This window comes from Saccopteryx bilineata, chromosome 1 (assembly GCF_036850765.1).
Source record: "Saccopteryx bilineata isolate mSacBil1 chromosome 1, mSacBil1_pri_phased_curated, whole genome shotgun sequence".
In the NCBI taxonomy this organism is placed as follows: domain Eukaryota; kingdom Metazoa; phylum Chordata; class Mammalia; order Chiroptera; family Emballonuridae; genus Saccopteryx; species Saccopteryx bilineata.
The window spans coordinates 233,621,997-233,643,498 of NC_089490.1; the positions used below are offsets into that span (position 1 = coordinate 233,621,997).

Genomic DNA, 21,502 nt, shown 5'->3' on the forward strand with positions numbered 1-21,502 from the left:
GCCAAAAGGTAAGGTAGGAATAGGCCCCTTTAACTGTATATTAACTTAAACAAATACCCAATACCTTTCATATCTCTACCAGAGTGAGAGCTATAAGAATAATTGAGTTTGGAGGACACATTTGCCTTTTGGGTAATATAATTTGAAATGATACCCTTAAAAAGAATAAATAAAAGTAGCTTAAATATTAATGTGTGCTATCTAAAGTGATCTAGAATTCTTGGCTCACATTAAAGGGCTTTTTCTGCCATTTGATGTCTTTTGATTTTAGTGTTGGCAGGATTTTGTGATGTGGAGGTAGAGCTGAACCAACACACTGAAATTGAGACCTCAGAACAGGGAAAACATCTCGCTTTTTCTTGATATTGCAAGAAGTGGGAAAATTAGTCAGTGCCTTCCCTACTTTCAGGTGTAATTGGATTCAGAAAAAGGCTAACTTCAAGCAGGACCAGGTCTGACATGTAAAATCTTCACACGGTAACAAGAATCAGTTGGGTTTGTTCGCTGTCATTTCTCATTATTATCTTTGTCATGAGAATGGATTCATGTTGTGCCAGTTTCTGTTCTTGTTACAATCTTTGTCACATGAATAAGATATCAGGATGTTAATGCTGGCATACGGTCTTCCATGTGTGATGATACCATACAGGACTATGCTGACCTTTGCAATATTACGTATTCTGATTGGTGGTTCATTTCGCCTCCTTCCCTCAAGTTAATAAGGCCGTAAAAGGGAGAGAACTGAAATAGCCAGCCAGTCAACTTATAGAATATTGAAAAGGTCAGAGCGGCACAGCACAGAGGGATAAAAAAAATTATGGACTGTATGGGGTATTAAAATTCTGTGACAATGATTATAACAAGAATGGGAAGCATACCCATTCATGTCATTTCAATCCAGAGAACCCCCACAGGGTGGCATTCTCAGGACAGTCATCATCTACCTGTCCCTAAGTCATGCATGGGAAGATACTTATTTATGCTGATTTTTGCTTAAAAAATAATGGTAGAGAAAATACCCTACTGTTTAACCAATAAGAATGCAAAAAGTAAGAGTTTAGCTTTCAGAATGGGTGTGAATGTTGTTAGCAGCTTAGCACTGCTTTCTATCTGAAGCTAAAGGCAAGGTTCTTTGCAAGTGGATCTAAGACAGGAAATTTATTTGGGTTGTTTCTTCATTTAAGACATTTTTTATTCAGTATAAAGTAGAAAAAAATTAGGAAGGCATGAATTAACCTTTTGGGAAATTCAATCGAATGTGGAGTATTGTGAAAGAGTGTCCAGGAGTTTGTTTAAAATGTTTACGTGACCTCTACAAAATGGGTTTTCTCCTGTGATGCCTGATGTACAAAGACTTTTCTTTTCCCAGTGTCCCCTGTTGGGGGAGGGAGGAGAAATACTTAAAACTCCTTACACCTTTTTTTATTAGGTAGGCAATGATCATTATTCATTTTAAAAATTATTTTTATGCATATTAAAATTATCTCCTACAACTGTACTAGATTTTATAGTCTGTGAAGATAGACCTGGTTTCAGAGTGAGCTTTCTATATTCTCTGAGGGTGTAGTGTCTCACTAATAAAATATGCATTTTATAGCCCAAAGCTAGAACCTAAAGGTATCAATTAATAAGGATGCCAAATGTGACCTAATGGTTTTTGGAAGCAAAGTGCCTAAAGTTTGATTATTAATTTAAGAGTAGCTTGGAAGAAACAAAATAGAAACAGACTCATTGATACAGAGATCATACTGATGGGTGCCAGAGGGGAGGGTTTGGGGGGCTGGGGGCAAATGTGCAGGGACAGGAACTACCTCATAGATAAGACACTCCCACGTATAAGACACACCTTCATTTGGGGGCCCAAAATTTGAAAAAAAAAAGAGGTATTACATAAAGTTATTGATCTCAAGTTTTATTCATCACAAAATTCATACAACTCCTCATCACTGTCAAAACTCCCATCCCTTAGCTTGTCCTCATCTGTGTCTGATGATGAATCACTGGCTTCAACAATGAACACAAAAGCAAGCACAAAAAAGCAGGAAAGGCAAGTAAAAAAATCTACCACCACTGTATAAAACGCATCCAGTTTTTAGACCTGAAATTTTTCAAAATGGTGCGTCTTATACATGCTTTAATATGCTAAGTTATAAAATAGTCACGGAGATGTGAAGCAGAGCATGGGGAATATAGTCAACAATATTGTAATAACTATGGATGGTGCCATAGTTATTATTTCAAAACGTACCTGAACTTTTTGGCGGGGGCAGACATTTTGCTAACCAGTATGCTGGACACCTGATACTAATCCAAAATAATGTTGAATGTGAACCATAATTGAAAAATAAAATTACCAAAAAAAGAAAGACCAGAATGGTCTTTTTTTTTTTTTTTTACCATATATACATGTTTTCTCATGGATGAGATAACCCTAGAAACCAGAAGCTCTTCTTGCAGAAAAATAATCTCCAAATGTTTTTTGGGTGCTCCCCTTTGATAATCTCTTTCAGTCAATGTGGAGTGGAACTCAGGAGTGTAAATGTTTATTAAGAACTTCCAGATGATTTTGATGTCAATCAACGCTGGATGACTGGTGCAGACAATGCCACTCTGCGAAGAGCTTGGCGCAGTCCTCAGGGAGAGCCCCATGGTGCAGGGCACAGCCAAAGAGGGTGAAAGGCAGGACCGCTGCTTCAGACTCCCCGGGTCCTGGGGGTGATGGGGAGCTGCGGTTTCAGAACACAGAAGTTCAACAGACCTGCACCGCCCACTTTTACCTACCAGCAGGGTTGGTGCAGAGGCCAACCAGGAAGGAGTGCTTACCTGGGACAGGAGGTGCTTATTGCTTTAACATTTTCCAGCTTGATTTTTGAGGCTAACCCAACGGGACTGCATTCTCCAGCCCATAGAAAACATGTATATATGGTAAAAAAAAAATGTGAAAAAAGTACACCCTTTCAAAAGGAGATCAGAGGACTTCTGTTTTAAGATATTTTTTCCTCCAATATCTAGGACCCCAAATTGGTAAAGTTCAAAGGAAGGGAAGATGACATGGAGGAACAGCCAAAAGTCTGTGGGTCCTGCTTTGGTTTCCAATCTGGGGGTTCCGAGCTTCTCGTAGGGTGGAACCCCATCTGTTGCTCCGGCCTGTGAACTGAGCTGAGTGCTCTGCACACTCAGCTGTGCGGCTCCGGGATGTTCAAGCTCTTTTCTGAACTGAACAAAATGGTTTATGTAATTGCATACTTCTCATAATTATTGAGTAATTATATACTTGTTATAATTACTAAGTAATCATTGTTCTATAACTAGAACTTAATGTTACAACTAATTGTATAATTACCATGTATTAGTGTTATCTGGGAAACTTAGACTAAAGTGGTACTTAATATATTTTTTCCCTCTGCCATCCCATTTTCAAAGCTGGCAGAAGAGTTTGTTTTCTAGCTAGAAATTTTCTCCAAAAAAAAGAAAAAAAAAGAATGCAAGGGGGGAATAACTCACCAATATTATAAGCCTAGATATTAACTCAAAATTGGTCTTACATCTGAACCTTGCTTAAAATTTGGCTTCATTTTACAGTTTTTATTATTGCTTTGCAACCTTCAATCTTTTGAAAGATGTCCAGAGTTGGACCACTTCAAAGGCAATTGAGCGTCTGCCGGGGTCTTACAGGAGAAGCTGGCCTTTTTGAAATGTGGGCATGCGTCTACAGTAGTAGTTTCAGCTGTGGTGGAAATGGCTTCCACAGAGCTGGATGTTATTGGAACTTAAGTAGGTCTTCAGATGTGGCTGATGTAATTTTCTTAGACAATGGTTACAAGTGATTCATTTTTTCATCTTAACCTAGTTTTTTGAATGCAGGAATTAGGTCTTGTGCATTTTGAGCATACTGTTATAAGCACCTAGCAATGTCTACTCCCTTGCCTGAGGTTGGAGCTCAGTAATCTTGAGTCCAGTCAAGTTGACTAGCTACAAAGAACCTATGAGCCTGACCTATGGTGGCACAGTGGATTAAGTGTTGACCTGGAATGCTGAGATTACCGGTTCAAAACCCCGGGCTTGCTTGGTCAAGGCACATATGGGAGTTGATGCTTCCTGCTCCTCCCCCCCACACACACACTCACTAAAACAAATAAGAAAAAATAACCTATGAAAGCTAATAAATATAGCACAATTTGGAAGTCCTTTCAGTGTGTCATGAAGTTATGAAAGGGCACCGTTATCAGGCAGCAGAAGGTTCCCGCGTTCTAGACACACTAAGATTTGAGAACGGGAGCGAGGACACTGGAAGGATGGTGATGGGACTCAGGGAGATGTTGGATGTGATTCCTCTATACAGCCGGGGAGCTTCTGCATTTTCCCAGGGAGCTAGAAAATCGACCTTCAGATCAAAGTGGACACATGTGACTTCTCATCCCCAGTTGCTTTTCAGGAGATTCTGACCAAGTTTGAAACAGGAATTAGACAGAAAGCAGTCAATCTGCCTCTCAAGCAAAATGAGCAGAAATCCACCTAACTGATGAGGAATAAAATTTCTGGTACATAGAGTTGACTTATACTCTTTATATCCAGAACCATCTTATTTTAGGAAAAAAGAGTGTGCTCTCCTCCTGGTCTCTCTGCACATCACAGAAAATTCAAGTACTTGAGAAACCAGGAAACAAATTGTAAATAATTGATCACGTGATTAATTTGTGTCAGCACAGTAGTTTTGCTCAGATGTATGATACTTATGGTGTGGCATTATATGCTCTTTGAATATTAGTTCAATTATTTTGCTTCCTGTGTTGAATAGATTAGAAAGCATCATGTTATCTCTGGTAACATTTTGTTTGTACAATAGCCGAATACAAGTAGCCCCATGCAATGCCTCTAATGGGGGTGATAATATAGTTCTATTTAGTACTGTACATTTAGGAAACCAATAAAATGTTTAAATAATAGCAAGAAAGAATCCTTCAATACATGCTAATTTTAATAAGTTTCTTTTTCATTCAGCAGATAATAACTACACTCTTCTGAATGGCACACAAGTCATGTACAGAGGTGAAGAGGCCAACATTTGGGTGCCCATCGACGGGCTACTTCCTTTTACTAATTATTCTGTACGAGTGAACATTTCAAATGCCCAAGGCAGCCTGACCAGTGACCCTACAACAGTCGTAATGCCACCAGGGGGTAAGTCTGTGCACAACATTGGCTATCCAAATTTATATGAGCACCTTGTTTCTCATCATAAGCAATTCTCTTTTAGAGCTTAGGGGCTCACTTGCATTACTCATTGGTTTGGTTGTTGTTTATTTTATTGAGACCCTGTTATTGTTATTGTTTTGATGAGACTGTGCTCACCTCACACTGTGTGTGTGTATGTCTCTCTGTGTGTAAATACACACATACATGTTAAAAAGATTGAGTTCATACATGTTAAAAAAATTAGAAGTGCTTTTTTTGTTTGAAATTTATTTGGGTTTAAAATTTATATTTTCAATTTGAGCTTTAATTTTCTAATACGAGTGGTTCTCATCCCCTGGATTTTTGAAGAACTGATGTAGACGTTTATCTAAACCTCTTCCATTTAGCAAAAACGGACAGTATATAGGTCAGAGTATAGGAAAACTCTACTCCCACCACTGGAAAAACACCTTTAAATTCCGTGTCCTAATGATCAAAGTTCAGTATTGTCATTTTCATATGTGAAATATGTGAAATATGATATAATCTGGATATTTTTCTTTGGGTTTTTTGTTTTTTTTTTGTATTTTTCTGAAGCTGGAAATGAGGAGAGACAGTCAGACAGACTCCCGCATGCGCCCAACCGGGATCCACCCGGCACGCCCACCAGGGGCGACGCTCTGCCCACCAGGGGGCAATGCTCTGCCCCTCCAGGGCGTCGCTCTGCCATGACCAGAGCCACTCTAGCGCCTGGGGCAGAGGCCAAGGAGCCATCCCCAGCGCCCGGGGCCATCTTTGCTCCAATGGAACCTTGGCTGCAGGAGGGGAAGAGAAGAGACAGAGAGGAAGGAGGGGAGGGGGTGGAGAAGCAAATGGGCGCTTCTCCTGTGTGCCCTGGCCGGGAATCGAACCCAGGTCCCCCGCACGCCAGGCCGACGCTCTACCACTGAGCCAACTGGCCAGGGCCTGGATATTTTTCTTTATTAACTGTTGCTATTTAAAAGGGGACCGAATGCCTTCCGAGTTATTATTTTGGTCCACGATCAGTTTCACCCTGTTTTAGCTATTTGTGGGACTAATTACAAAGAAGAAAAATCCTTCTTCCATTGGCTTGTTGTAGCCCTTGGATAGAAAGTATGCCTCAGAACAGTTAAGAGCATGACGCTGAATTGTGTTCAGGAATGTATGTTTTCTGAAAATACCAAAGGAAAAGGACCCCGGGACACCAATGTCTTGTAGGCCAGCTCTGGAGACCTGTGTTTTCTGGATTAAGGGAGAATGCCACTATCTTGTTAACAACAATCTACAGGACTGTAAATTTTCTCTCCAGTCACAATGAGTAGCAAAGCAAGAAAGGCCTCATCACTAGAGAAAAAATAAGAGTTAGCCTGCAGTTTTTATGGGACCCTTCTCCCATGGAGAGATTCGTCACTGGCCACATCGTAGAAATAGCTCGCTTTTATCTACCTTGTATGATGTTACAGAATCAATGAGTGGATGCTTACTGACACACTTGAAACTCCAAATGGCAGAAGCCACGTTGTTTCAGAAAGGAATACTTGAAACAGACTTTTGGGGCTGATCAATTCAGATAATGTTGTGTTTTATGAATCCAAAATAAAAATGAGAAGTAAGATAGGTGCTATTTAAGAGTTGAGACCAGAGGGAGAAAGAAATAGAGAGAGAGAGAGAGAAACCTTGGGTATTTATCTTTCTTTTTGTACCCTAACCCAGTGACAATCACCTGGTGTGTTGTAGCTCACTGGTATGCCACACCGATTTTTAAAACATGCAGTACCTGACTATCTAATCAGGAGCACTGACCTCTTTTCCCTTAGACTATCAAATAAAAAAAAGACAACAGTGTGAATGAATCAAAATTATAACTATTTTTTGGTCAGATTAGCAAAAAATATATTTTTTGTGTGCCGCAAAATTTTAGCCATTAGTTTCTGTGTGCCACAAGATGAAAAAGGTTGAGAGTCGCTGTTCTCCCCAACATGCTGAAAAGGATAGAACACTGTGATGACTCTCTACCTTGGTGTGTACTACCCTTTATTCACATTCAGGCATTAAAGAGTAATTAGTGCTTTAATGGAGACTTTTTAAGTTACATAGTAATATCATCTCAACAGGATATACGGACTATTTAAGGAGTTGTATATTCATTTTATGGCACTTAACATGGATTTAAATAGTTCATAATTTATAGCAATTTATGTTGCATTTGTAAAGTAGGTCTAATTTAATGAATTGTTTATTTCTTGGAGAAGGTATGGTCTAATATTTTGTTATATTTATGTGCATGTGTGTATAGGTATATATACACACACACCTATATACACATACATACACATACACATACACATACACACACACATACACATACAGGATTCCGTGAAACATAGTAAGCTCCTATTGTTAAATCAATGCACGTGGTGTGAGCCTATCTGTCTTGGTTAGTAGTAAGGCTATATGCAAACAGGCAGAAACAACACATTGTTTATAACGGTACATAAGTGAGCCGCCTAGGCTTGGCTTTGCCTCTGCCCCGTGAATGCCTGCGCCCGGCCTTATCACAAAGCACTGCAGCTCTACACTCTCTGGGAGTGGTGCAATTCTGCGCTTTCTGTGCTCAGAAATCCAGAATCCGGGAGATGGCCCTTCCCCAACAGGGAAGCAGAGAATCTTCAGAGACAGTGACTTGCTCAAGTTTATTGCAACTGTTAGCATGTGCTTTAAAAAAATTTTTTCATTATTAGATTGTTGTTGATTACAATTAGGAAACTTATAGCTTTGAAATGATCTTTTTTATGACCTTGTGGCAGTTTAAAGGTGATACCTCATTGATTAAATAGGTTTTAGTTCATGCTTCCTTTTACTTAATGATCTGAAAACATATTATCCTGATTTACACATAAAATCATGCCGGAAAGCATGTGGCATTCACGAGAATATGTGTGTTTAAGTAGAATTAAATTAGTACTGAAAGTTATTAAAGAAATCTTCCGTGCCTTTATCCAGCAAACTGTGTTTCATACTGAAATGAATAATAAATGAACCAAGATGTACAGAGACGAACCAACGTATGGGCAGAGAAAGTTCTTATATGCTATTTACTTTTCATTATATTTGGGTTGTTATCATTATGGCCATTGCCTTAATTTCCATATTTTGTCTCTTTTATGGAAAGGTTGAATTCCTACTATCTTTCATGCTGGATTAGGCAAGGCTTGTCACAGTAATAGTCTCAGCTTGTTTTCTTCTCAGTGTCGTTTAAACCATAAAAGTAGAAGGTTTGGGTAAAACAAAAATGCGAATTTTTTTCTTTATCAAAAGTGTGCTATATAAAGGCCTGGGAATCTCCTTTACCCCCTTGATCTGGTCAAATTCCCTTCCCTTTTTCATTTTGACTTAGAAGCCGGTGCATCAGAAAGTCATCTTTTATTAAAGCGAAGCTAAGGTAGGGCCCGTCTGTGCTCCATGGTAGACCACAGAATACCGAGAGCACCTGTCTTCTCCACCTGTCAAAATCCCAGGCTGTGAGATTCTACCCAGCTGGGGTCATCACTTCTTCAGTTTATCTTCAGAACGTGGAGCAACCCTGACACATGGCAGGTGGAGGATGAACAATTGGGGACTGAATGAGTAGGTCAGTCAGTCCAGATAGCTTGATGACCAGTTTCAGGTTGGAAGATTGTCATTGCTCAGGCCTGAGCAATGTGCGTTTATCAAGCTGTGGAAACGTGACCAGCTCTGTGCACTGTTGTCCAGTGTGGGAACGCTGTGGCCCTCAGAGGTGGGGGGATCCGGGCTGTAAGGACAGCAGGAATATTGCAAGTAAGGTGTACTCTCAAATTACACCAATTACCACTCTAAGTCCTTCCCAGTAGTGGTTACTTCTCTAACACAAGCATAAAATGGACAGACTTTGGCTTATGTAAGAATTTAGAAAAAGAGAGCTAATGGCACATGGTACAAAAGCTTTTACCCTGGCATACCATCTTTCAGTTGATAGATATGAACATCTTATTTGATATTAGCTTTCAGTATTTTTTCTTCCCCCCTCCCTTCTATTGAATTTATTTGAATGACACTGGTTAAAACTATACAGGTGTCAGATGCACGATTTCACAACACAATATCTGTACACGGTATTATGTGTTCACCCCCCGAGTCAGATCTCTGTCCTTCACCATCTACCCCCTCTACCCCCTCCTACCCCCAAACCCCCTCCCTGACAATCACCACCCTGTTCTTTGTGTTCAGAGTTTTTTTCTTTTTCTTTTCTTTCTTTCTTTCTTTCTTTTTTTTTTTTCTGAATCTGTCCACCATTCCATGTATTTTTCTAAGGAGAAAAAAAAATGATTAATGTGCTTTTTTTGGTATACCAATTATACATCAATAAAGCCAAAATTTTTTAAAAAAAATCTGAAGTCCAACAATATCTAATTTCAAAGCCTCATTGATTCTATCAGATCTTCCTGTTTCGTTGTCTTTATTGTTTAATAGAACTAATTTTATTTAAAAAATAAATCTATGACATACACACACAAAAGAAAAGAGAAACACGATTAAACAGTATGATAAACACAGGTTATTTTTAAGATGGAAATGAAGGCAAGTGAGATTATGACACCGATAGCTCAGTACCCATAGAGTGGTAAATCTCAAACAACACACGTTTTTTAGTTTAAAATTTTATTTGGAATATTATTTGGTCAACTGAAGGAGCTTTCCCCCCCAATTCTATCGTATATCCTTTCCTAAGTCTGTGCACTCAGATTCCTGTATTTCTACAATAACTATATTTTTAGGTTGTTTGTAATAGCCTAATGTTCATACTTAGCACTAAGATACTCTCAGAAATGAAGAATATAGTTCATCTGAGCTCTCAGATAGCATTATAGTGCAAGTTCAAGAGTTCTAGGAAAAGAACTAAAAAAATAAAAATGGAATCCAAATGTTAATCCATAAATATGGAACTTTCCTATGACCTTTACCCCTTCAAGGTCTGGAGTTACTAATGGGGTTAGGATTTCAGCTCTTAATGGGGCCCAGTGCATTAGTGTTTTGTATGCATGGAATTCAGCATTCAGTTTAATAAGTGGTTGACATTGGTGATGTCCCTTAATTTGCTTAAATCTAATTGGCTCTTTTATCAGTCAAGCCGGTATGGATTGGCAATTGATCAGGAAGGGTCAGCCATGACTCCGCATGTAGTTAAATGATGGGAGCACCAGTGAGAGCCACGGTTGCATGATAATAAGCAAAGGAAGAACAAATGAGCTTAGAGAAGGAAGGCAAAGAAGCTTAGAAGTTTCTGCAGGATCTTCAAGTTCAGAACAAAGGCATTATAGAGTATATAAATTTTAAATACACAGCATCTTGCCTCCAGACTTAAACCATTTTTTTTCCAGATGCACTGAAATCTTGTCTGAAACTGTCTTTGTTACATCAAAGAACTGCTCAGAAAGCTGAGAGAGACAGAAGCAGCATAAAAGGGCATAGTTTAACATGATTAGTGACAAATTCCATACTGACGAGCTAGAAAGAGATTTTTTATGAAAGTTTTACGTTTTTTTCCAAAAGGAATAATTTTACTGTTTATCTTTTTCTGACCTGCTTTCTAGTAACTGTGAGAGGAACGCAGACCCCCTTCAGTGGGTGAACTTAATCCAGTTTTATATGACAGTAAATAATTTGTCATTTAGAGCTTCAAGTTGATGAGAATTATTAAAACCTACCCATTCTGTAAAAATACGAAGTGTGGGCAATGTGTTTCTTTTACAAACATGTGTTACTAGAAAATCAAAACCAGTAAAATGGTTGTGAGTGGTTTGTTTTGGAATTTATTTTTGTTAGTCTCATCTTGACCTCCCTCCACAGCTAATGGGAAGCAGTAAAATCCATTTGGCAATTGTATATTAGGCACATTGCAAAAGAATAGACTTTGGAATTCTACAAACCTAGTTTTGATCCCCCTGCTTTGCCTCTCCCGCTGAGTGATTATGAACAAATCCACAAACATCTCTGAACCTCAGTTTGTGCATCTATAAAATCGGCTTGGTGATAATTCCTACCTGAAACAGGGTTAAACAACAAAATATATGGGAGCTGCTTAGCTCAGTGCCTGTCTTGATAAACATTAGGTGCTTGTTACTTGCATTGTTCTATGTTTCTACTAAGACTCTTTTTTGGCCTCCTGTGATATTGTGATTTATAATGAGAAATACATATGTGATCTCCTCCGTGTTTATGACACAGCACTCCTTGGAATTGTCTAAGAGATGAGAGCTCTACAGTGGCTTTGTGTTAACGAGGTGGTTTTTGGAAGGTATCTAAGGATGGGAGCTGTTTGAAGTGGGACCAACAAGATGATCAGAAGGTCAGAAACTTTAGTCCCGCTTGTGATCTGCTGGGAAGCTGGGAAGCAGAAGGAACTTGACCTCGAGTTTGATCACCAGTGGCCAGTGATCTAATCAATAGTGCTTATGTACGGAAGCCTCCGTATAAACCCTTTTCAGACCCAACAGGAGCGGACTGTGGAGGTGTGGAGGTCCTGTGGACCAACCATAGGAAGAATACCATTTATTTATTTATTTATCCCTTTATTTTCTTTTTATTGAATTTATTGGGATGACTCTTGTTGACTAAATGAAACAGATATTAGATATATAATTTCACAACATGTTCTCAGTAACCCACATGGTGTGTTCACCACCCCAAGTCAAGCCTCTTTCCATCACCATTTGTCCCCCTTCACACTCCTCCACTATTCACCACCCTCTCCCACTCCCCTGACAACCAACACACTGTTTGTGTCTGAGGTTTCTTTTCCTTCCTATCTTTTTTACTTCAATCTTTCCACTTTCCCACCAAGCTTTCCAAAACACCCCCTGACAGCTGCTATCTATGAGTCTGTCTCTATTTTGCCTGTTATTTCATTTTCTTCATTAGTTTCCACATATGAGTGAAACTATATAGTACTTTTCTTTCTCAGACTGGCTTATTTCCCTAGCATAATGCTTTGCAGGTCCATCCATGTTGTCATAAAGGGTAAGACTTACTTCTTTTTTATGCCCCAAAACATGTCATTATGTAAGTGTACAACAGCCTTTTTATTCACTGATGGACACTTGAGCTGCTTCCATATCTTGCCTATTGTAAATAGTGCTTCAGTGAACATGGGGGTGCACAAATTCTTTCAAATTAGTGTTTTGTGTTTCTTCAAATAAATTCCCAAAAGCAGAATTACTAGGTCATAAGTAAATTCCATTTTTAATTCTGTAAGGTACTCCATATGATTCCCAAAGTAGCTGCATGAATCTGCATTTCCACCAACACTTGTTGTTTCTTGGATTTGTTGATGAGCGCTATTCTGACAGGTGTGAGGTGATATCTCATTGTGGGGTTTTTGTGTGTGTGTGTGTGTGTGTTTTATTAATTTTAATTTATTGTGTTTACATAGATCCTAGTGTTGCCCCGAATGCCACTGCTCTCCCCCGTTTCCCTTCAACATCTCTGTTGCCCCCCTCTACACAGCACCCTCCCCCCTTCCCTTCAGGTTTATCCCATCCTATCATCCCCCTTCCCTCTGTTCTCTTTTCCTCTGGTCCCTTTGATCCCTCCTCTGCCTCAATCCCATTCCTCAGTTCACATTGTTCATTGGATTCCTCAAATGAGTGAGGTCATATGATATTTTTCTTTCTCTGCCTGGCTTATTTCACTCAACATAATAGTTTCCAGGTCCCTCCATGTTGTCGCAAAAGGTAAGATTTCCTTCTTTTTCATGGCCCCATAGTATTCCATTGTATATATATACCACAGCTCTTTAATTCACTCATCCACTAACAGACACTTGGGCTGTTTCCAGATCTTCACTATTGTGAACAATGCTGCCATAAACATGGGGGTGCATTTCTCCTTTTGAAACAGTGCTATGGTGTTGGGAAAACTGGACAGCTACCTGCAAAAAAATGAAACTAGATCATCAACTTACACCATTCACAAAAATAAACTCAAAATGGATAAAAGACTTAAATGTAAGCCATAAAACCATAAGCATCTTAGAAGAAAACATAGGCAGTAAGCTCTCTGATATCTCTCTCAGCAATATATTTGCGGATTTATCTCCACGGGCAAGTGAAATAAAAGATAGGATAAACAAATGGGACTATATCAAATTAAAAAGCTTTTGCACAGCTAAAAACAAAAAGAACAGAATAAAAAAGATGAACTACACAATGGGAGAACATATTCAACAATACGTCTGATAAGGGGTTAATAACCAAAATTTATAAAGAACTTGTAAAAGTCAACACCAGAAAGATAAACAATCCAATCAAAAAAATGGGCCAAAGAAATGAATAGACAGTTCTCCAAAGAGGACATACAGATGGCCAATAGACATATGAAAAAATGCTCAACATCACTAATCATTAGAGAAATGCAAATTAAACCACAATAAGATATCACCTCACACCAGTCAGAATGGCGCTCATCAACAAAACAACACAGAATAAGTGTTGGCAAGGATGTGGAGAAAAGGGGACCTCCAGCACTGCTGGTGGGAATGCAGACTGGTGCAACCACTGTGGAAAACAGTATGGAGATTTCTCAAAAAATTAAAAACCGAACTGCCTTTTGACCCAGCTATCCCACTTTTAGGAATATACCCTAAGAACACCATAGCACTGTTCTAAAAGGAAGAATATCATTTTATAACAGGATCTCCAGGAGAATTAGGAGCAATTAGAAGCTCAAAAAGCAGGGATAGATGGTACTACCAAAAACAAAACAAAACAAAAATATAAGAATAACACGCAAACTCCATTTTGTTTTATACTTTCCTGAGCCACTGTAGCACTGAGAGCTTCTAATTGTTACTATGCCTTTTAAAATCTAGTTCATACAATGCCACAATGCTACTCTGTTATGTGATGAAATCACTCGTTCTCAAAAATATAAAAGTCTGCCTGCAATGTGCAAATGCAGACCCCATCAGTATGTGTTTTCTGTCTATCATGTGCGCTGAGTCCACTTTGGTTTATTTGCAAGATGTAAGCTGAATCATCAATGTGCAGGTGGCCACGAGGTGGCTGAAAAATGAAAAGAATGCAAAGGAATGGAAATTATAAAAAGTGACAATAAGCGGTAGGTTAGAAATGGACACACACAACAGACTCAGACAGTGCAGTGCTTTCCATGGAGGGTGGAAGGAAGGGTGGGGTTCCCATCCTTACAGATTATAAAAGCTACCAAGAAGACCAAGCATCTTGAGGACTAGATGTCTTACAGCCATGTTCTGGCATGTAAACAGGTGGCTTGTCTTCACTGTCAGTGTATTAAAAGCTACACAATTTACACTGCATCCAGTTCACGTGAATCTTTACATGAGTTGAGCATAGCATTTTATTTCTGCGCATGTCTTTCAAACTCATTCTTTTCCCCCTGGAAACGACTTGTTTGGAGTAATAAGGCAGATGGACTCCATGAATAAAAAGTATTTAAAATCTCAGTAATAGTATACTTTTGAAAACACATGCCAATCCCCTTAGTGTAAATTGTTTTTCCTCCCCAGTGTGTTATAAGAATAAAACCAAAATGTACCCTGGCCGGTTGGCTCAGCGGTAGATCGTTGGCCTGGCATGTAGAAGTCCTGGGTTCAATTCCTGGCCAAGACACACAGGAGAAGTGCCCATCTGCTTCTCCAACCTTCCCCCTCTCCTTCCTCTCTATCTCTCTCTTCACCTCCTGCAGCCAAGACTCCATTGGAGCAAAGTTGGCCCAGGTGCTGAGGATGGCTCCATGGTCTCTGCTTCGGGTGCTAGAATGGCTCCAATTGCAACAGAGCAACGACCCAGATGGGCAGAGCATTGCCCCCTAGTGGGCATGCCGGATGGATCCCAGTCAGGCACATGAGGGAGTCTGTCTCTCTGCCTCCTCGCTTCTCACTTCAGAAAAATAAAAACAAAACAAAACAAAAAACTCAAAACGTGTATCTGTCTTAAATGTGCTCTCACGTCCTTTTTTAAAAAAATTCTTTTTCTGTACTTTTTTAGAATTGATAGTTTATCCTGCTTTGTGTGTGTGTGTGTGTATTTATACAACCATGTAAGCTAAAGGAAGAGATAAATCTGTATTTTATAATTGGTGAAATTTCCCTCACTCCTCACTCACAGTCTTGACAATGAACTTCCTCCTTATGGAAACACTGTAGAAAGGAACAAACTTCTGAGCCATGGAGAAGAGGGAGGGAACTTTGAAGTGTGCTTACCTGGATGCCCCAAGCCTCCAGCAAAGGGGAGGGCCGCTTCCCACATTTGCATATTCTCATGTGGTTTGTATTGAAATGTACACATTCCACACACACAGTTCACTACTATCAATAAAGCAACCCGTGGCAATAGAGAGGGACACCCCCAATTTTTTTAAATCATATTATTCCTACTTTATCAGGGGAGAGTAGTGGAAAATATTATTCCTTTCAGTTCCATTGATATGAAAAAGAATCCTATTTTTAAAAAGAATAAATACAATTGCCCTTTCTGTTTTCTTATCTTAGAATAAAGGTTTATAACTTTAAGTTTTTTTTAAAAAAAGCATATCTGTTTGACTGGCTCTGCAGTTTGAAAGCAACTTGAAGTTTTATTTGAATTTGTATGGTGCCCTAAAGAAATTTTAGCTTTATTTTTTTAAAAAAAATAATATCTTATTCTTTTCTTTGCCCTTCATTATCATAGACAGACTCTCGCCTGACTTACATAAATTCAGAGAACATTTTTCTGTCTAAAGTTTTACAAGAGAGTCAAATTCTTAATATGTCTTATGTACTTAAAGTCCATAGGTTTAATCTCTTTTCATTATAAACTTGGAGAAAATTCTTGTATCTCTATAAGGAGGTATAGAGACTCAGATTCTAAAGGTTCTAGAGACCTGTAAAAACTGGAAAATAGATTGTGACAATAGTGTGTAATTTACTACAGATCCTCGTGTTCATTGAGTAATTGGGACAGATGAAGCTAGAAATGTGAGGGTGTCCAGTGCATACTTTATAACAGCGATCCTATGTACACTTCGATGATCATTTTTGAAATTTACACAGTCTTCCGTTTAAATGTTTCATGTGTGTGTATCTAAGGTCACCAGTCGTCCTCCTTTAGGGAGGACAGTCTTTCTTTTGTAAGTTCCGTCCTCCTCAAAAAGTGTCCTCCTACACGTCCTCCTTTTTGACGTTGGAAGACTAATCTGTAAATGTCCATATTCGATCGATGCAGAGTCAATCCACTGATTGTGATGTGACATATTTGTATTTGACATGACAATTTGTCAAGTATCAGTACAGTGCAGCGAGATGCAATTATGAGAAGCATGTGCTCCGCATGGGAGCCCTTGAGAGAGCGCAGTGATATACCGAGTGCACAAATGGCTTTGCGTACTTCTTACTGAAACATGACATGGCACATACGACATTGTAGACTCATGATTATTCTTTCTCAGTGAATATTCAATCATAGACAGGTAAGCACAATTCACATTTTGTTAATTCATTATCTATTTAATAATTTCCAAATATGTATAATTTTATTTACAAGTATTTTCCCAAAATTCGAGTTTTAGAGTGGAACTCTAACTTCAAACCATATCTATTAATAATGCATTTTGATTAAATAGTTGCATAAAACAGACATTTTTAATTAGAAAATGATAAATATACTCGGATATCACTCCAAATTAGTGGTTTTGTTTGATATTTAGTTTTACTAAATGAGTACTTTTTTTTACGATTATTATTAAAAATTAATAGACATGTAAGCATAATCACAATATAAAATATTACAAATGTTTTTATTATGCATTTATCATATTATAGTGTATTGTTGCAATGAATAAAATGTTTCTTTTTTTTTTTTTTTTTTTTTTGTATTTTTCTGAAGCTGGAAATGGGGAGAGACAGTCAGACAGACTCCCGCATGCGCCCGACCGGGATCCACCCGGCATGCCCACCAGGGGCGACGCTCTGCCCACCAGGGGGCGATGCTCTGCCCATCCTGGGCGTTGCCATGTTGCGACCAGAGCCACTCCAGCACCTGGGGCAGAGGCCACAGAGCCATCCCCAGAGCCCGGGCCATCTTTGCTCCAATGGAGCCTTGGCTGCGGGAGGGGAAGAGAGAGACAGAGAGGAAAGCGCGGCGGAGGGGTGGAGAAGCAAATGGGCGCTTCTCCTGTGTGCCCTGGCCGATGTTTCTTTTTTTATAGTATTGTTTTCTTCAATTTATTTTTGTACTTTTTATTGTAAAAAAGTTGGTCACCTTAGGGTACTATGCTTATCTGCTAGAGCAGCGGTTTTCAACCTGTGTGGTACAAGAATTTTTAAAACATAATACCTGATTAGTCAGGAGCACTGATCTCTTTTCCCTTAGATTGTGAAATTTGTAAAAATGACACAATGTGAATGAATAAAAATTATACCTATTTTTCTGTCAGCTCAGCAATAAAAATATATATTTTTTGGTGTGCCGCATAACTTTAATAATTAATATATGTGTGCTATGAGATGAATAGGTTGAAAATGGCTGTACTAAAGATAAATCCACGGTGAGGCCCGATGAATGAATGAATGGCAGTATATAGAGGTGTCATCATTGATTTTCTCTCTCTCTCTCACTCGCTCTTTTTCTCTTTCTTTTTTTTTTATTAATTTTAATGGGGTGATATTTATCAATCAGAGTACATAGATTCAGAGAAAACATCTCCAGGTTATTTTGACATTTGATTATGTTGCATACCCATCACCCGAAGTCAAATTGTCTTCCGTCACCTTCTATCTGGTTTTCTTTGTGCCCCTCCCCTCTCCCCCCACCCCCCCCTCTTTTTCTTTCTTGACTTTTCTTTCTCTCTCTTTACGTTTCCTTGTCACTCTCTTTTCCTTTCTTTTTTTCTTCTCTTTTACTTCCTTCCTCCCTTCTTGCCATTCTTTCCTTCCTTCCTTCTTTCCTTCCTTTTCTCCTTCCTTCCCTCTACCCATCTTCCTTTCCTTCTATCCATCCATCCATCTTTCCTTCCTCCCATCCATCCTTCCATCTTTCTTTCCTTCCTTCCATCCATCCTTTCTCCCTTCCTTATTTCTATCTGTCCTTCTTCCCTTTCTTCCCTTCTTTCATCTTTCCTCTCTTCCTCCATTTCTTTTTCCTTCTTTCTTTTCTTTCCAGATTCCTCTCGCCATGTACCTTGACTCTGAGCACATAGTAGGAAGTCAACGATGCTTATCTCCATGCTCCCAGGGAGTAATAGCGACCTGTTTTGTGTTATTTTTTGCACCCAATGAGGCCTTCATCCTTCTCAGCCTCTCTTTTGATGGCAGTGCTCCAGTCTCCTTCTAGGCACCCTGGGCTCTCCATGCTTGGAACCAATGAGAAGCAGTAAACCAGTAGAGGTCTATGATGTGTCCTGGGTCTGAATTGGGGATTCAGATAAATCTGCTGCCTGGCACAGTGCCCCTCAAAGAGTCTGTCAGTGTAGCCAACATGGCAGAAAGCAGGGCAGATCTGAGAGAAGGAGGTAGGATGCACTCTAGTGACATCATTTGTTCTTCCAACCCAGCTCCACCCGAAACCATCCCTTTCCCTAGAGTTTTCTATCACAAGAGGCAGCCCCTTTCATTATTTAAGCCCATATGTGTTAGGTGGGTTTCCTGACCTTTGAAAACAAAAGCATTTAAACCACAAGACTCTTGAGAGAAAGGGAAAAGAGAGAACATTTAGAGAAGCATTGCGACATCTCAAAATAATACCAAATTGCAGCTGCTCGAGATGTGTTGGCTTCTGCCTGTGCTCTCAAATGTGGGGGAACCTCAGGAAGCACACCCAGAATGAAATAACAGCTAAGACTGTGATATTGTTGACCCCATCCTGATGGTGCTCCTCAGAGACCAGTCACCTGGCAATCTTCTGAGACACCCCTTTCCTTTACATCTCAGCTGAGCTCTGGCGATAACCCTTGCCCTTGATTTTCCCTGTCTGGTCTGATGGAAATATCTGTACTGGACAGTGACTCAGGTTTCCCGTCTCCTAGGTGGCACACCTGACCTGGCCCAGCAGGCCCCACAATGTGATTTCAGATGAGAGACATCAGCATTACCTGCGAACTTGTTCTTAGTGCCAAGGGCGGGGCCGAGTGACCTATAAGGTATTAGATGCCCCCCCCCATACCTGGATACATATCTAAGTTAAAAAAACTGCTTACCCAGCTCATCTTGAAAATACCTTCAAGGAAAAACTATTCTGCGACCTTGTCTATGCCACACTTATAGTTGAGACACAGAATTACTAAGGGAAAACTAGGTGGCACAGGACCCTACACTCCACTTTTCTTTGGATACGGAAGCTCCCTGTCCGGGGTCAGAGTCCTTTCCAGGGAATGAGAGCCAGCCCGCTTCTCACAGCCCCCCTCAGCAGGGCAGGATGTGGATGTGGTCCCTGGCTCTCCAGTGCCAGGTGTTGAGCCCTACCTGTGGCACCAGAAAGCAACAGGCGCGATGCTTTACGCATGGAGGAGCACTAATCGCCCTACTGTGGAGATGCTGTCAGCTAGATTTCCTCTGCTCTTCGATCCCTTCCTGGAACATCTGTCACAAGGAGCTCCACGTAACTGAAACCCGAGTCTCCTTCCTCTGGGGAATTGCTTTAACGAGCGTCTTGTGGCTGCACTTCCTCCAAGAGGTTTTGAAATGTGTCTGCTCCAGTCGGTTACATCTTCATTCTGGATTCCAAGGTGTGCTGGCTGTGAGACCTCATCCCCCCGCAATGTTTCCTGCTAGGTGTTCACAAATACACCCTCACAAAGTATGCTGACAGTTTTCAGTTGCCTGGAGAACAGTTGAGCTTGTGTAATTTCTTTTTTTTCCTTTTTTTTTTTTTTTTTTGGTAAAAAGTGCAGGCATCCCTTGTTTTATCATGGGTTGGGTTTCAGACTCCCCCTGCCCCCGCCATAAAATGAGTGTCCCAATAAAGCAAGTCCTAATTTTTTGCTGGTGGAGGGTCTTGCCTTCAGTTTGTAAAAAAAAATAAAATAAAAATGATCTTTGAGAACCACAATAAAGTCAAGAGCAATCAAACAAGTACACCTGTCGTTGTCTTCTGTGTGGTGATATGGTGATTACTCACGCTTGGCCCTGACTGGGTTTAGGTGCCGGCTAGGATGTATTAACTCATATAATTCTCACAGGCTCTGTGAGGAAAGTACTATGATTATCTCTATTTACACATGAAGAAGCTGAGGAAAAGAGATTGGCTTGCAGCTAGTTTGTTAATGTCATGCAACTAGTAAATGGCAGGCACCATATGCAAATCAGGGCAATGGCTTTGGAAGCCTGTTTCTGAGCCCCTGGTCTCAGTGTTTATGGGCAGCACCATCTGCTGACCATGCGTATGTCCTTTTGCAAAGGTAGCAGACATTTCATAATCTCACTAGTGAACAGGGGTCTGAAGATGTTTGATAAGATAGTTGTGTCAAAATGCAGTCTCAAAAGGATGGTGTGTTTGAAACATCTGGTGTCCAAAATTGGTTGCAATGAACTAGAGAGCTGTCCTCAATTAGATACGGGACCCATGCACTTAAAGTTTAAAAGCTAATGAAAGCCAGTTGGCTCAGTGGTAGAGCGTCGGCCTGGCGTGTAGAAGTCCCGAGTTCAATTCCCGGTCAGGGCACACAGGAGAAGCGCCCATCTGCTTCTCCACCCCTCCCCCTCTCCTTCCTCTCTGTCTCTCTCTTCCCTTCCCGCAGCCAGGGCTCCATTGGAGCAAAGATGGCCCGGGCGCTGGGGATGGCTCCTTGGCCTCTGCCCCAGGCGCTAGAGTGGCTCTGGTCACAGCAGAGCGACGCCCCGGAGGGGCAGAGCATCGCCTCCTGGTGGGCAGAGCGTCGCCCCCTGGTGGGTGTGCCGGGTGGATCCCGGTCGGGCACATGCGGTAGTCTATCTGTCTCTCCCCGTTTCTAGCTTCAGAAAATTAAAAAAAAAAAAAAAAAGTTAATGAAAGGGGAAAGTTCACTCTGTTTGTGGACAGTAAAAATCAACCACTAGGACCATCCTTTCCCAGTGTGAGTGGATATAAGTACTTACTTGCCTACCACATATTTTGACAAATTTCTTTCTTATTCACCTGTGAATTTCAACCTCAGCTAAACTCTGATTAGATGAAGAGAATATTAAAGTGGCCTCAAGCTTATTTAGGAGTTACTTCTCTGGACTTTCAGCTCTCCAGTAACATGAGTTGTTTTTGACATTCTATCTTTGACTTGTGATAGAAAATGTAAGTTTTCTGAT

At 40.2% G+C, this 21,502-nt stretch overlaps 1 protein-coding gene across 1 annotated transcript in view; it reads left to right on the forward strand.

Annotated features, from left to right (window-relative positions):
- The window catches only part of USH2A (usherin), a 545,087-nt gene that overhangs the window by 335,543 nt on the left and 188,042 nt on the right, over positions 1-21,502 (forward strand). Inside the window, exon 38 of the mRNA XM_066238179.1 lies at positions 5,002-5,181. Coding sequence (XP_066094276.1) covers positions 5,002-5,181 — 180 coding nt within the window. The remainder of the gene's footprint in view (positions 1-5,001; positions 5,182-21,502) is intronic.